The sequence below is a fragment of the Otolemur garnettii genome, unplaced genomic scaffold, assembly GCF_000181295.1.
Source record: "Otolemur garnettii isolate 467f Iridium unplaced genomic scaffold, OtoGar3 scaffold00180, whole genome shotgun sequence".
NCBI classification, from domain to species: Eukaryota; Metazoa; Chordata; class Mammalia; order Primates; family Galagidae; genus Otolemur; species Otolemur garnettii.
This window is the reverse complement of record NW_003852575.1, coordinates 3,173,327-3,187,726: the sequence shown is the minus strand read 5'-3', so window position 1 is coordinate 3,187,726 and position 14,400 is coordinate 3,173,327. Positions and strand designations below refer to the sequence as shown.

At 45.8% G+C, this 14,400-nt stretch overlaps 1 protein-coding gene across 1 annotated transcript in view; it reads left to right on the top strand.

Annotated features, from left to right (window-relative positions):
- Positions 1–14,400, top strand: part of DOPEY2 (dopey family member 2) — a 131,445-nt gene that overhangs the window by 79,068 nt on the left and 37,977 nt on the right. Inside the window, exons 20-26 of the mRNA XM_003800666.3 lie at positions 97–208; positions 1,308–1,496; positions 3,842–3,964; positions 5,182–5,334; positions 10,565–10,620; positions 12,170–12,274; positions 12,374–12,440. Coding sequence (XP_003800714.1) covers positions 97–208; positions 1,308–1,496; positions 3,842–3,964; positions 5,182–5,334; positions 10,565–10,620; positions 12,170–12,274; positions 12,374–12,440 — 805 coding nt within the window. The remainder of the gene's footprint in view (positions 1–96; positions 209–1,307; positions 1,497–3,841; positions 3,965–5,181; positions 5,335–10,564; positions 10,621–12,169; positions 12,275–12,373; positions 12,441–14,400) is intronic.

Sequence of the window (14,400 nt, the reverse complement as noted above, 5' to 3'; positions counted from 1 at the left end):
AGTGACTTCTCTCTATATAAATTTGTACATAGAATTGAAAACCATTATGGATTTATCCACAATTCTCAAAACCAATTTCTCATTTCTTCACCAAAGCACAACCTCCAAGAGGGAAAACATTTCTCCAGATTATCCACTTACTCTTTTGGAAGGTCTAACCACCATTAGTCATTTTTGTCTTTTGGAACAACCCAACCAAAACAAAAAGGTAATTTTTATTCCTGAGTTCAAGAAAATTTTCACATGTTGTTTTGTCTTTGTTGGGTTGTGACTGTTTCACATAGCATATACATTTAAATGTAATGTATGTGAGTAATGTGTATGTGAGTGATGCAATTATGTGTGCAAATTGTACATGCATGCTATGCAAATGTGTATGCAAATGAATGTGAGTAATGCAATTGTATGTGTAGGTAATGCAAATGGGCATGAAAATGTATGTAAGTGTGCATGTGATGTACGTTAAGTGACACAAATGTGGTTGTGTTCTTGCCACACTAAAAACCGTATGGGATAAAATGTAAAGCCACTTAATTTGATTTTAGTCTTGTATTCGTGTTTTTCCATGAGTTTTTTTTTTTTTTTCCAGTTTTTGGCAAGGGTTGGGTTTGAACCCACCACCCTTGGCATATGGGGCCGGTGCCCTACTCCGTGAGCCACAGGCACTGCCCAGAGTTTTTTTTGTTTTTTTTTAAATAGAGACAGAGTCTCACTTTGTCACCCTCAGTAGAGAGCCATGGCACATGGCATCACAGCTCACAGCAACCTCAAACTCTTGGGCTCAAGCAATTCTCTTGCCTCAGTCCCCTAGTAGCTGGGACTACAGGTGCTGCCACAATGGCTATTTTGTTTGTTTGTTTGTTTGTTTGTTTACCAGGCCCCGGGCTGTGTTCAAACCCACCAGCTCCTGAGCATGTGGCTGATACCCTAACCAATGAGCTACAGGTGCCCCCTCCATGAGTTTTTTACTTGCTATCATGATGTTCTTGAAATCTGAGTTAGAAGTCTTTTAGCTGTTCATTGCTCTACCCTGTCTGGGATTAAGTCTTAGAGTACATCTAATGCTTTGGCTGAATGATTGCAAAAGTTTATAATTCAGAGCTTCAGTCTCACACCTGTTCCTTAAAAGAAACCCTGAGCTGAAATGTAGAATGGGAAGCATGTGCTTCCAGACCACCATGGGTGTGACGTGCTTGGGAGAGAGTCCAACAGCCCAGACTTAATCCTGCCTGCTACTTCCCTGGTAGGAAGAGAAACTTAAGCTTCCAAAGACACAGATGCATCTTCTGTATTTATTCAATTTTTAGAACACTGCCATAGGTGATCCTACCAACTTGAGAAATGCCAGGAATGCCATTTTAGAAGAGCTGCCTCGAATTGTTAACACCATGGCCCTTCTCTGGAACGTTCTCAGGAAGGAGGAGACTCAAAAGAGACCCGTCGATCTCCTGGGTTCCACAAAAGGATCCTCTTCCGTTTACTTCAAAACCACGAAAGTGAGAGATTTTCTCTGTGGTTTTGTCATTTATTTGGTCTTGTATTTTACCACCATATATATGTGTGTGTGTATATGTGTATGTACATATAGGAATACGTGTGAATAATCAAACAGATGAAACCCAAGTTGGAAGTAGAAACCTGTGGTTTGTTTATCATGAATAAGTTTGCTCTACCTAGACCAGTGAAATTTGAGCAATTTCAGCCGATTTTCTTATGTTTTTCCCTCTGCCTTTATTTTTTTAGCTAAAAATAGTCGATGGGGGTTGAGGTGGGCGCACCTGAGTCTTTGCCTGTGGATTATGTGAGGACTGTTTTGCTTATTTGTGGTAGTGGATATCATGAAAATTATGCATGGACTTTCGTTTCTTTTTACTCATCACCTTTGATTAGTGTTTGTGAATTTAATGTGTGGCCCAACCCAGCTCTTACTCTTTCAGCATGGCACAGAAAAACCAAAAGATTGGGTACTGCTGCAAGCATTATTTTTAAGACGGCTCATCTCAATGTTGTACCTTTAGTGGTGCCTCTGAAATGTGGGCCCATCAGGATGGAATGTTGAGGAAACTTTGAGTTATTAAAATGCAGCACACAGCCCAAGCCTCTGGTCCCCTCTGTTACTGTGTGTGGTGGCTCAGAATTATCTGCTGAATCTGACATCAGTTGAGTGAGTCCCCCACTGCCAGGTGTGGCCTCAGGGCTTAGGTGAGGGACCTGGTAGCCCTGTCATCTTACATTTAGGTCCTGCCATGCCTACGTGGCTTGGGTCAGTTCCAGGGGTGCCTAGAAGGGAATTCTACTGTATTTCTAGCTGCTACAAGGACCTGCCCTAAAAGATGTTCAGAAAAATCTGTGTTGCTAAGTGAGAACAAAGATTTTCTGAACGTTTTTAGAGTAGCTTCCTATACCACTCAGCCTCTCTGAGCATCGATTTCCTCATCTGTATAAGGAGTCTCTTGCTAGTATCCTATCTCATGGGCTGATAGAGAAATTCTTATAATTGCTAATTCTTATTGAGCAATTAACTCTTGGCCCTCCCCGAAGGACTCAGGGCCATGGAGAGAGAGCCCCAGTGGCGTCTCTAGAGCAGAAACCATGGTGGAATAGGGGGGCACAACTCCATGCCCTGCATCTAATGTGAAGTGAACACGTGGGTGTGAGGACAGAGGAAGTGCTCAGCAAGTCAGTTCATCTGACACAGGCTCTCTGGATAAGCCAGTGGACAAGATGGAGTCTCCAGGCTCAGCGCCTGTGGCTCAAGTGGCTAAGGCGCCAGCCACGTACACCCAAGGTGGCGGGTTCGAATCCAGCCCGGGCCCGCCAAACAACGACGGCTGCAACCAAAAAATAGCTGGGCATTGTGGCGGGCACCTGTGGTCCCAGCTACTTGGGAGGCAGAGGCAGAAGACTCGCTTGAGCCCAGGAGTTGGAGGTTGCTGTGAGCTGAGATGTCACGGCACTCTACCCAGGGGGACAGCTTGAGGCTCCCGTCTCAAAAAAGAAAAAAAGATGGAGTCTCCCACCTTGCAGCAGAGACAGATATTAGGCAGGGGAACGATGAGGAGGAGGAGGAGTGCTTCAGAGAAATGCTAAGGGCCCTGACAGGGTGTGAGCAGGACCCTAGCCTGGTCTAGAAGATGGGGCAACAAGCGGCGGGGAGAGGGGGAGTTTCTGAGGTAGAAGGACTGAGCTGAGACCCCAAGGTCTTAGGGGACTTAGGGGACTAGCTAAGAGGACTTAGCTAGGGCAGGGTGTTTCAAGCTGGGCAAGCCAGAGGATTCACAGAGCAAGGATTATGGGTAGGAACTGAGAATTTCTCAAAGGGAAGGTGGTGAGTGATGTGCAGGGCTATGTTACAGGTTTGTTTTAAACTGAGTAAATAATAAAATTAGTTATGTGGTACATATTTCTTAAAGCCAAGAAATAGCTTTTCTAATGACTATAAACTCTTCCTCGTTGATGGGATTTCTAGGCAGACGTCATGCTGACTCAGCTGCTTGGCTTCTCATGGGTCACTGGCCTCTGCTAGGTGTCATGTGGCTTTCCAGCAAGACCCTGCCCTGCTCATACTGCCCAGGGGTGGTATTTGTCACCTCCTGAGACCCTCCTGATCAGCTCAGCTGACCAGACGTCTCTGCACCTAAGCCACTCGATACACCTCCCATATGGCATGCTGTGCCACTGTCACACATCCAGCTCCTGTAAGGTGGGGCCCAACTCCTCCCTTTCTGGGGGTCTACCCAGCAGTGTGGCACCTTGGCAGGCTCTTGGTTGTTCTAGGAGGTGGTTGTTAAGTAAGTATAGAATATTACTCTATAGTAACTTTTTTCCCCCTGTTTTCTAGACCATAAGACAAAAGATTTTAGACTTCTTAAACCCCTTGACGGCCCATCTTGGAGTTCAGTTAACAGCAGCTGTTGCAACAGTATGGAGCAAAAAGAAAGCTCAGCGTCACAGCAAAATGAAGGTAGAGTTAAAAAGTTAAAGGAGTGATTAAACTTACTGACAAAGACCCACAAAGAAGTCACATGGGACAGACAAAGGTGACCAGGGAGGCCAACATGGGACACTAAGTATTTTCACTATTTATTTTTATTTGTATTTATTTTTATTTTTTTGAGACAGAGCCTCAAGCTGTCACCCTGGGTAGCGTGCCTTGGCATCACACCTCACAGCAACCTCCAGCTCCTCAGCTCAAGCGATCTCCTGCCCCTACCTCCCAAGTAGCTGGGACTGCAGGCGCCTGCCACAATGCCTGGTTATTTTTTGTTTGCAGCCATTGTTGTTTGGTGGCCCGGGTTGAAATCAAACCCTCCAGCTCAGATATATGTAACTGGTGCCTTAGCCGATTAAGCTACAGGCACCGAGCCTTCACTGTTTATTTTATTTTATTTTGGGGGAACAAGGTCTCACTCCGTCACCTGGGCTAGAGTACAGTGACATCATCATAGCTCACTGTAACCTCAAACTCCTCACCTTGAGAGATCTTCCCCTTCAGCCTCCCAGTTAGCTAGGACTACAGGCCCGCGCCATCAGGTTGGGCTAATTTTTATTACTTTTTTTTTTTTTTTTTTTTTTTGGTAAAGATGGGAATCTTGTGTTGGCTGTAATGTGTTGCCCAGGCTGCTCAGAAACTCCTGGCCCCAAGTGATCTTCCCACCTCAGCTTCCCAAAGCATTAGGATTATAAATTGCCCACTTTTTATCTGCTGACCAAGCCTCATCCTCCAGGGCTTGGTTCACCTGTTTCAACCAAACCACCACATTCTTGCTTTGTTCCCTCCATGCACCATTGAGGTTCCCACCTCCTTCCTCCTGCAGAAGGGCCTGCCTCACCCCCAGTCACTCCCTCGATGCTCGGCCTCTGTGGCCAATGCCGGCTCCCGCTCTCTAAGGAGACGAGTGAGCAGTTGGTGCCCAGGCCACCCTCCTTAGCACCTAGCAGTCCTTCCCTGCTGGCAAACCTATGCTGGTTGGCTTTCTCCCAATTTGTTTCCAGTACCAAATACTTTATTTCCACAGATGGAGTCCTTCACTCAGTTCAGTGGGAAATAGATACTTATGTAAAATATTAGCTCAGATTTCTTTCTGCAGTGACAACTAGTACAGAATGTTTTTTGTGTATCACTCTTGTTTTTATTTTCTCTCTGTGAGCTTTCATGGAATTTCTTTCTTTTCTCAGCAGATTGTCCCAGTGGCGAGTGCATCCCAGCTAACGCTTGTTGACTTGATCTGTGCACTCAGCACTCTGCAGACTGACACATTGCTGCACCTGGTGAAAGAGGTGGTAAAGAGGCCACCGCAAATCAAAGGGGACAAAGGAGACAAAGGAGACGAGGTGAGCAGCCTGGGGAATCAATCGGGTGGCATTCTTCATGACTCTGCTTCTTACAAGTGGAGTCTGGAAGGGAGGTGCGGATTGCCAGAGTAAGATGGAGCTCTTGGGGGTTATAAAATGACAGTGCTATTGCTTTGCTCTGGCGGACACCCTGTTAGGCTTCAGTGCCCCCTTTTTTAGGATGGGTGGGAAATGCTTGAGGTCCAAGACTGTGCCTCTCACCTTCTGTGCAACGAGTGGAATAAAATCTGTAGGAAGAGGAGATGGCATCTGCCTCAAGGAACTTATAGCCTGACAGGTGTCAAAGATAAACAAAGCCTGATTGTAACTGAAGGTGGTGAAGCAGATGTGATTGGGAAGCTACTGCAGTGAGCTCTGGTCCACTGATTTGGGCAGAGAATACCAGAAGGGGAATGAGGAGTGGGGAGGGACAGAGCAGCGCCACAGAGGGAGTGGAAAACCACAGAAAAGCAGGAAGGGGGTGGGCTAGTCATTGTTGTAAGTGCTTGAGCCATTTGGGTCTGCTCACTGAGGCTTATGAGTTAGGCTTCGGAGCCCTCCCACAGAAGCTGAAGACAGAAGTCTTATCTTTCATGATGATTATATTTCAAAGGGAAGCCTCCCAGGTCCTTGAGAAAGACATTCCTGAGTCATGGGAGTCACACAAACCTCTGAGAGACAGAGGGGATATTTATCATTTTAAGCTTCTCTTTTTTCCCCTAAACAAATGCTCTAAGCAGGGGAAGCTGGGGCCTGTGGAAAGCTGTTGGCAGGAACAAACAGTAAATTATTTTGGCAACCTTGGGCTCCCTCGGGCAAACACTTTAAGGGGAGTGGTATCCTCATCCACAGATACAGCCTTTCCTGGTAGACTGGTGCTAAAAGATGCAGTCCTTCCAGCCAAGGTCAGTACCTAGTCAAGGAGAGAGCTCAGAGGAGCACTGCTAGAGTTGGGTTAAGGGCAAGTCAAGGGCAAGTTTAAATTTGTGTGATTATTTATAAAAAGCACAAAATAAATGTTAGAGGACATAATTCATGCTACACACTTGGAGAAAGAAGACATTTATCTGTCTGCTGTGAAGGCTTCCAGGGAATATCGTCAAACCAAGAAGCTCCTAGGTTTTTTGCCTATTTCTGCAGAGCAAGTGAGGGGTTTGTGTTGGAGAAAGACCTTTTTCAATTATTCAAATGGATTTGAAACAGGACAGACTGTGTGGTTTAACATTTTTATACCCATAGAGGGTTTTGCTTTTGATTTTTACCAAAACAGACCTCATTAAAAGTACAGGGGCTGTTTTGCTCTTAATTAATTTAATAGAAACCAGAATTTATTTCAATCTTGAAATAATTGCCTTCCCATCAAATAATTTAAAATTACACAGTTAATAAAAATTTGAAAATAAGTGGCCAGGCACGGTAGTTCACACATGTAATCCTACAACCCTGCAAGACCAGGGCAGAGGATCCCTGGAGCTCAGAAGTTTGAGACCAGCCTGAGCAAGAGTGAGACCCCCGGTTTACTTAAAGTAGGAAAAACTAGCCAGGCATTGTGGCAGGTGCTTGTAGTTCGAGCTACTTGGGAGACTGAGGCAGGGGGATCGTTTGGGCTCAGGAATTTGAGATTGCTATGAGCAAGGCTGACACCATAGCACTCTACCTAGGGCAATAGAGTAAGATTCTGTCTCAAAAAGGAAAAAAAAAAAAAAGAAAGAAAGAAACTGAAAATTATTGGAATGGAAAATTAACGGAAAAGAAATTATTAAAATATACACTTTTACTCAGATATTTATACACCTGTGTTCACTTCATTATTTACAATAACCAAAGGGTAGAAATGATCCAGGTGTATGCCGGTGGCTGTGTGGATACTAAACTGAGATGTGTGCCTGCAGTGGGATGGTATGCAGCCTTAAAGATGGAGGGGACTCTGACTCATGAATGAATCTTGAGGACATTATGTTGAATGAAACAAACTACTCACAAAAGGACTAGGCCTCTTCTTTCATATTGAAAAAACTGGTCAGGAGTCGGTGCCTGTGGCTCAAGCGGCTAAGGCACCAGCCACATACACCTGAGCTGGTGGGTTCGAATCTAACCAGGGCCCGCCAAACAACAATGGCAGCTGCAACCAAAAAATAGCCAGGCACTGTGGTGGGCACCTGTAGTCCCTGCTACTTGGGAGGCGGAGTCAGGAGACTCACTTGAGCCCAGGAGTTGGGGGTTACTGTGAGCTGTGATGCCACTGCACCCTACCCAGGGGTACAGCTTGAGGCTGTCTCAGAAAAAAAAAAGAAAACTGTTGAGATTGTTTATTACTCTCTCACTTAAAAGGTATCAACAATCAACACAGAAGACTTCTATTATGTGAGGATTACTCCCTGCTGGGAAGTAAGCTATCAGTTCTTTGGGGGACACCAGCTAGGTATTCTCCAGTTCAGTTCCCACACTGTCAGGCAGAGCCACATGACCCCATCCCCAGGAGCTCACCCCCGAGCCCCTGACTGGCCAGCTACAGGTTGGGGTTCCCATTACCCCCCCCCCCCTTTGGGTCTGGTGAATTTGCTGAAGCAGCTCACAGAATTAGGGGAAACACTGACTCACATTTCCCAGTTTATCATAAAGGATATTATTGGTTTGGCAGTCTGTTCTGTGCTCTTGGCTGAATAATGAGCAGACGACAGGCCCCATCTGATTGGCCCCCCTCAGGTGTTGCCATCCAGCCACTTCAATGACATGGAGTTAGCCTTAGGTTACTCTGGGTCACTTTCCAGGCCTTTTTGTGCCAGGAGCCTGCTAGGGAATTTCCTGTTGCAGATCGCAAGGAACTCCTCCTTCCCCCAGTGGTGGCAGTTGCTTGGGGCAACATCAAGGCAGGGGGCACCCTTGTTCTTCCTCAGGAGGAGCAGTTGCTTGAGACAGCACCAAGGTGGGGTGCCTGCTGGAATCCTCACTATCTACCTAACGGGTCTGGGAGAGAGATTCTGTTCCCTGAGGCCTAAAGTGCTCAGTAACTCCAGAAGTTTAACAAAAGACTGTGGGAGTTAGGAACTAGTTACCATGGCCAAGAAGAGGTGTAAGTGTATCATATCCCAGTGGTCTAATTGCATTTATATGAGAGATCTAGAGCAGTCAAGTTCATAGAGACAGAAAGTAGAAAGAATGGTGGTTATGGTGGTCTGGGGCACAGGAGAGGGAGTCTCAGCTCAGGCTGGTGAAGTCCTGGAGGTGGACTTTGGTGCTGGCTGCACAGCAGTGCGAATACACTAAGTGCCCCTGAGCTGTGTGCTTGAAAATGTTTTTAAAATGGCAAGTTTACGTATTATCTCTCCACGATAAAGAAGTTTTCATAATATAAAAAAGGAATATCATTTTAGATTTTAAGGGCATCTCAGTGGGGATGGTTGAGCAAAAGCTGAACTTAGGAGTCAGAGACTCTTTTTTAAGCCATTCTTTTACCCCATCGTGGGAAAAGTGACCCAAGAATCTCTTCAGCAGTTTTTATAGATGTGCTTGCCTTGGAGTAGAACTTTCCGTCCCCGGAATGGGCCTTGCAGGTGGCTCAGGCCCTGAGGGCTCCACACTGTCCCTTGTCCTCGGGGCACTGATCCTGTCATTCCAGTGTTTATTGAACATGGAGTGGTAGGGGATTCTAAATAGAGGGAATCTATTCCTACCCTCAGTCCACTTGTATTCCAGTTCGGAAAAGTAGTAGAAAGAGAAGGGAAGCCGCCCTAAAAATTAACACTGAGAGGCCAGGTTGTGGGAACAGCCGACTGCCTAATGGGATGTGAAAGGACACTTAGGGCTTCCACTGGCGGTGGGGGCTCTGCCCTCGGGCCTCCAAGCATGTGGTGTTGGCCTGTTGCGTTTACTCTTGTATATAAATGTTAATGATAGAGGCCAGGAGAGAGGAGCAGGGGTAAAGGGCAGTCAGATCCTCAGCCAGTTGTATTTATGGCTCTGAGCAAGTCTTTGGCAGCAGGAAATGACCCTCCAGCCAGTGGTCCATGCCGCCTGCTGGCTTTGCTGCCACAGAAGCCCAGGGAGCTGTCCTCCTGCCCCGGCTTTTACAAACACAGGATGTTTTTAGATTTTGTTTCTTTAATTTCTATAAATATCTGCAATTTCTAATCTTTTCTAGGCTAAAAAGGAACTAGATCTCATCTGGCTGACTGGTTTTTGGCATTAGCTCCACTTCTGCAAATAGCTTTTTACAAACCAGGAGTGAGAAAAAAATATATGTTTTAGAAGAACCAGTTTCTTTCTTTTTTTTGAGACAGAGTTTCACTTCGCCCTTGGTAGAGTACTGTGGTGTCACAGCTCACAGTAACCTCCAGCTCTTGGGCTTAGGCAATTCTCTTGCCTTAGCCTCCTGAGTAGCTGGGACTATAGGCTCCCACCATAATGCCCAACTTTTTTTTTTTTTTTTGAAGTTTTTGGCTGAGGTCGGGTTTGAACCCACCACCTCCAGTGGTATATAGGGCCAGCGTCCTACTCCTTTGAGCCACAGGCGCTGCCCACTGTTTTTTGTTGTTGTTGCAGTTTGGCTAGGCCTGGAGCGATCTTTCTGAGTAGAGTGCCATGACGTCATAGCTCACAGCAGCCTCCAAATCTTGGGCTCAAGCGAGTCTCCTGCCTCCACCTCCCAAGTAGCTGGGATTACAGGTGCCCGCCACAACACCTGGCTAATTTTTTTTGGTTGCAGCTGTCATTATTGTTTGGGGGCCTGGGCTGGATTCGAACCTGCCACCTTAGGTGTATGTGGCTGGCACCTTAGCCTTTTAAGCCATAGGCGCCGAGCCAGGGGAACCAATTTCTAAGTAGCTCCAGCCACTTGGGATTTAGGAGAGTTGTCTGGGCTGGGTGTGAGGGAATCTTTTAAGCTAAGAATGAGAATACTGGCCCCTACCTTTCTGTTCAGGAAAGTTCACTTCTGATGCCAGATTTTCCCTAAAGGCTTGTTGATAGTCTGGAATGGACAGTAGGTAAGCAGAATGAGAAATCACCATAGAAGTCTACTGAGGGGCCACTGATAATTTGGGAGCTCAGGGGATATGCTTGTTTTCATTGTGTGTGAGGGATGCTATTACATCTGTTGTTATATGTATCTAAAAGGATTCCTTGGCTGAAATCTTTTGCTTGGTTAGGATGCAGATCTGTTTCATGTTTGAATTCCTTTTTAGCCTATTTCCTACCAACGTGGAGTAATTGGTTTTGCTTAAATTTTCAGAAATCGCCCCTCGTGGATATCCCTGTGCTGCAGTTCTGCTATGCTTTCGTCCAGAGGTAATACAGTCCCCGCAAACACTCTCCTAAATTACAGGCGCTATTGCAGTGGCTGTGAATAACAGCTGTCTTTATTTCTTGATTCTTGGAAAGCCCTGGTTCAGAAAATAGCTTAAACTTTTCTTAATTTCTTCCCAAGGCATAGAAATGCCCTGATGATCTTTACTTTTCCTTCTCCAGAGATCCGATGTGATGTTTTGAAATGCATGTGCTCTGTGTTGATCCCTTTATGTCAGTGAAGGATTATATAAGGCCTGTCAAATTGTAAAAGATTCAGATGTCACTAAAACCCACACATAGGGAAGTGCTAAAGACCTCTTTCAGGAAAAAGAGAAATGATTCTTCTTGGTGGTGTTCTCAACACCTGCCTATGTTTTTTGCTGGATGGCTTCGGTTCTGGTTGACTGACCTTACTGTCCTTATGAAGCAGTCTCATCTAAAGGCGGTCTGGAAGGGGGACTCCACAAATTTTTCTGCTGTGGGAATGTTAGAATCAACATTGGCCCCCAGCTTTCTGTTTGGGGAAATTCAGTTATGATGCCAAAGACGCTTTACTGGGCCTTTTTCACACCCCAAGTGCAGCTCACAGACACCTCCTCTGTGCGGGGCTTTCCCTGTGGCAATGTGAGGGGCAAGGGTGTGGACCACCCTTTCTCCAGAAAGCCTCCATGTCCTTACAGACCCATCAGGAGTTTCATAGTAAATAATTCGGACACCCAGGTGTGGTCTCCTTGGCTCACACAGATAACATTCCCTAGTTACTTTCACTCACTGCGTCCTGAGGTTACAGGAAAGTAAGCTGAGGGCCATAGTCCCAGGAGTCCCTGAGTGTTAGGGTTTAAATCCAGACCAGGCATTACTCCTTCATCAAAAAGCATCTTTGTAGAGATGACTTGGTATCCTGAGGCCTTCCTCATGATAGCGAATACTTATTATACTAGCCAGCGTACATCATAGTGGCCTAAGTGATACCTGAGCTTTCTTGGAAGCTTCAGGTTCGATTTTTATCATTCTCTTTCTGCAGAGGAGGAACTGCCAAGGCCACACAGGAGGAGGTAGGTTGGACAAGCAGGACTTGGACCTGTGCTGCCTCACTTTGTGACAATAATCTCAGTACCCTCGCTGCCCGTGAGGCTTGCTTGAGAGCTACCATAGAAGGGAAACCACTTTCCTGGTGGGAAGGCCCTGGCCTAACACTTTGCAGCCTTCTGCCAGATGAAGCCATGTTACCAGCCACACTGGGAAGCAGAATGTTACTACTAGAAAGGCCCAAGAGATCAAGCTCGATCATCCAGCTTAAAGCTTATTTCATTTACAGACAAGAAGACCAGAGTATTGCCCCTGTTAGCAGCAGGATTTTAGGTCCCCAAACTTGACGTGGTCACCAGAATACCAAAATTATCTTGTGTGTATTATAATAAAAAAAGAAGAAACGGGTCCTTCAGGTATGCTGTTCCCCTCTGCTTCCTAACTGCCAGGATCCTAAATGTGCTTCTAAACAAATGTTATTTTGACTTGTTCATAGATGTTTTTTCCTATTTTTTAATAGGCTCCCAGTTACAGCCTTGCAAGAGAACTTTCCTTCCCTGTTGGGAGTGTTGAAGGAATCCGTACAGTTGAATCTTGCTCCTCCTGGATATTTTCTGCTTCTCAGGTAACGTGTCCCCACATTGGCAGCGACGTCGTGTTTTTCTATTGGGACCTATTTTATTTCTGCAGCATTTTTGATCTGAAGCTGCTTGTGTCTCAACAGCATGCTGAATGACTTTGTAACAAGGACTCCCAACCTGGAAAGCAAGAAGGATCAGAAAGATCTGCAGGTCTGTACTGGAAAGAGTTCAGCAAAACGCTGCTGAGTAGCATCGTCTGCCTTTAGGGACAGCAGACAGGGACTCAGCCAGAGTCTGAGCTGAGCTGTGCGTTTGTTCTCAAGTCTCACTTCCTCTGCTGCTATCTCTGGGGGTTTTCTGACGAAGGTTCTGTGTGAAGGTTCTGTGTGATGCTTGAGCAGCTGACCGTGGGATTTACAAGCGCCCCTCCCCCTCCCCATTGCACGCAGTGTGCAGAGCTCACTGGATAACTGGGATTAAAAAAACTCCCTCAGCACATGGCTTTCCTGCCTTAAACCCTTTTTCCCCCCTGTTGTAAAAGCTATTCCTATTCATAGGAAATTTTGAAAATACTGAAAAATAAAAATAGAACTCACCATAGGAGGAAAACCTTCTCAGAGGAGAGTGCTGACTAATCAACATGGAAGTCACGTGGAGCTGGAAAACTCAGTTTTGTGGCCATGATAGATGTTGATTGAGTCAGTGGCTTTTGTGTTGATGTTTTTTCCTAGGCACTGAGAGACTTTGTATTAGTCTTACAGCCTTGGCAATACTGCTGCTAATTGTAATAGTTATGGTCCTTGGCATTTGTAAAAGGTATATCAGGAAACATCCTCATTTCCCTAATTCTGAACCATGATAGTACTGTACAAAGCATAGTGAAGTGTCATTAGAGAATTCAGGTTCCTTCTTTGACCTTAATTGGCAGACAGAGAAGGAAACGTCATTGCAGTGCAAACGCTGCTCTTGCCTGTGCTTGGGAAGCACTGGCCTGGCCCCCTTGGCAACCCCTGCCCCTTTATGGCCTGTTACCTAGAGCAGGGCCCTCGCTCTTCAGTCCACCTGGGCAGGGCTTTGGCCACAGGCATTGCCTCAGTTGTTACAACTGGCACATGTCTTCTCTGCTCCTTCTGGTTAGAGGGGCTAGGGTCACCTGCTTCTGTCTCGTGACCGCTGCCTTCTTGACACTGAATGTTGCCAGAAGGGTCTCACGGAAAAGCGATGTCGCAAAGAATAAGCACACTTATTGAAACTGTGTTTTAAATAAAGGTGACCATCTGCTCGCTCAGGCAAAATGGCGAGCTTTCTTTATTTGCTGCTGGTTTATATAGGCGAACTTGTGCATGCGTACTATACAGCAATGACCTCATTAATCCATTTATTATAATCCCTCTGCACATGTGCATTGGACATCAGTGACTTCATTAATCCATTTAAACATCTTATGACCACCTACCCCGTAAGTAGCTCCTCTCTGATAATCTGATAATCCACCCAACATACACCTTTAAGCATAATCCTTTGAACATAACACAGTTTAACATAACTTAATTAAGAACATGTTGTCAGTTATTACTTTCTTTGTTCTTAGCTGAAGAAGCCTGAGGCTGCAGGGGAAAGAGAGGATTTGAATGTCTGTTCTACTAACCATGCCATTTGGAAACCTATTGGTCGTACAGGAATTTGTGTGCAAACCTCTGCTCTCATGTAGGCCTTAAGTCAGGGGGAGTTTTGCTGGAGCCTTTTACAAGGAATGCTCAGGCTGGAATTCTCAAAAGCCTTTCATGAGCCCAGGTTTCATCTGTGTCATTAGATACCTATATGACATTACCATTCCCAGACCTGTCAGCAAGCAACCTTTGTCACTTAACACGGATCAGGAAAGGTTACTGATGGGTGTCTGGCCAGTTTTCCAAAGGGCTTTTTCATTGGCCTTATAAAATCAACTGTAATTCCTTAACACAGTCTGGAAATGTCATTCCACCAAAGCCTTGGTCATGTTAGGCCCACAACTGACCTGGCCACCTGGGATTCTGCCTCAGTTTCTTTTTTTTTTTTTTTTTTTTTGTCTTTTCAGGACGGAGCCTCAAGCTATCCCCCTGGGTAGAGTGCCATGGCATCACGCTCACAGCAACCTCCAACTCCTGGGCTCAAACGAGTCTCCTTCCTC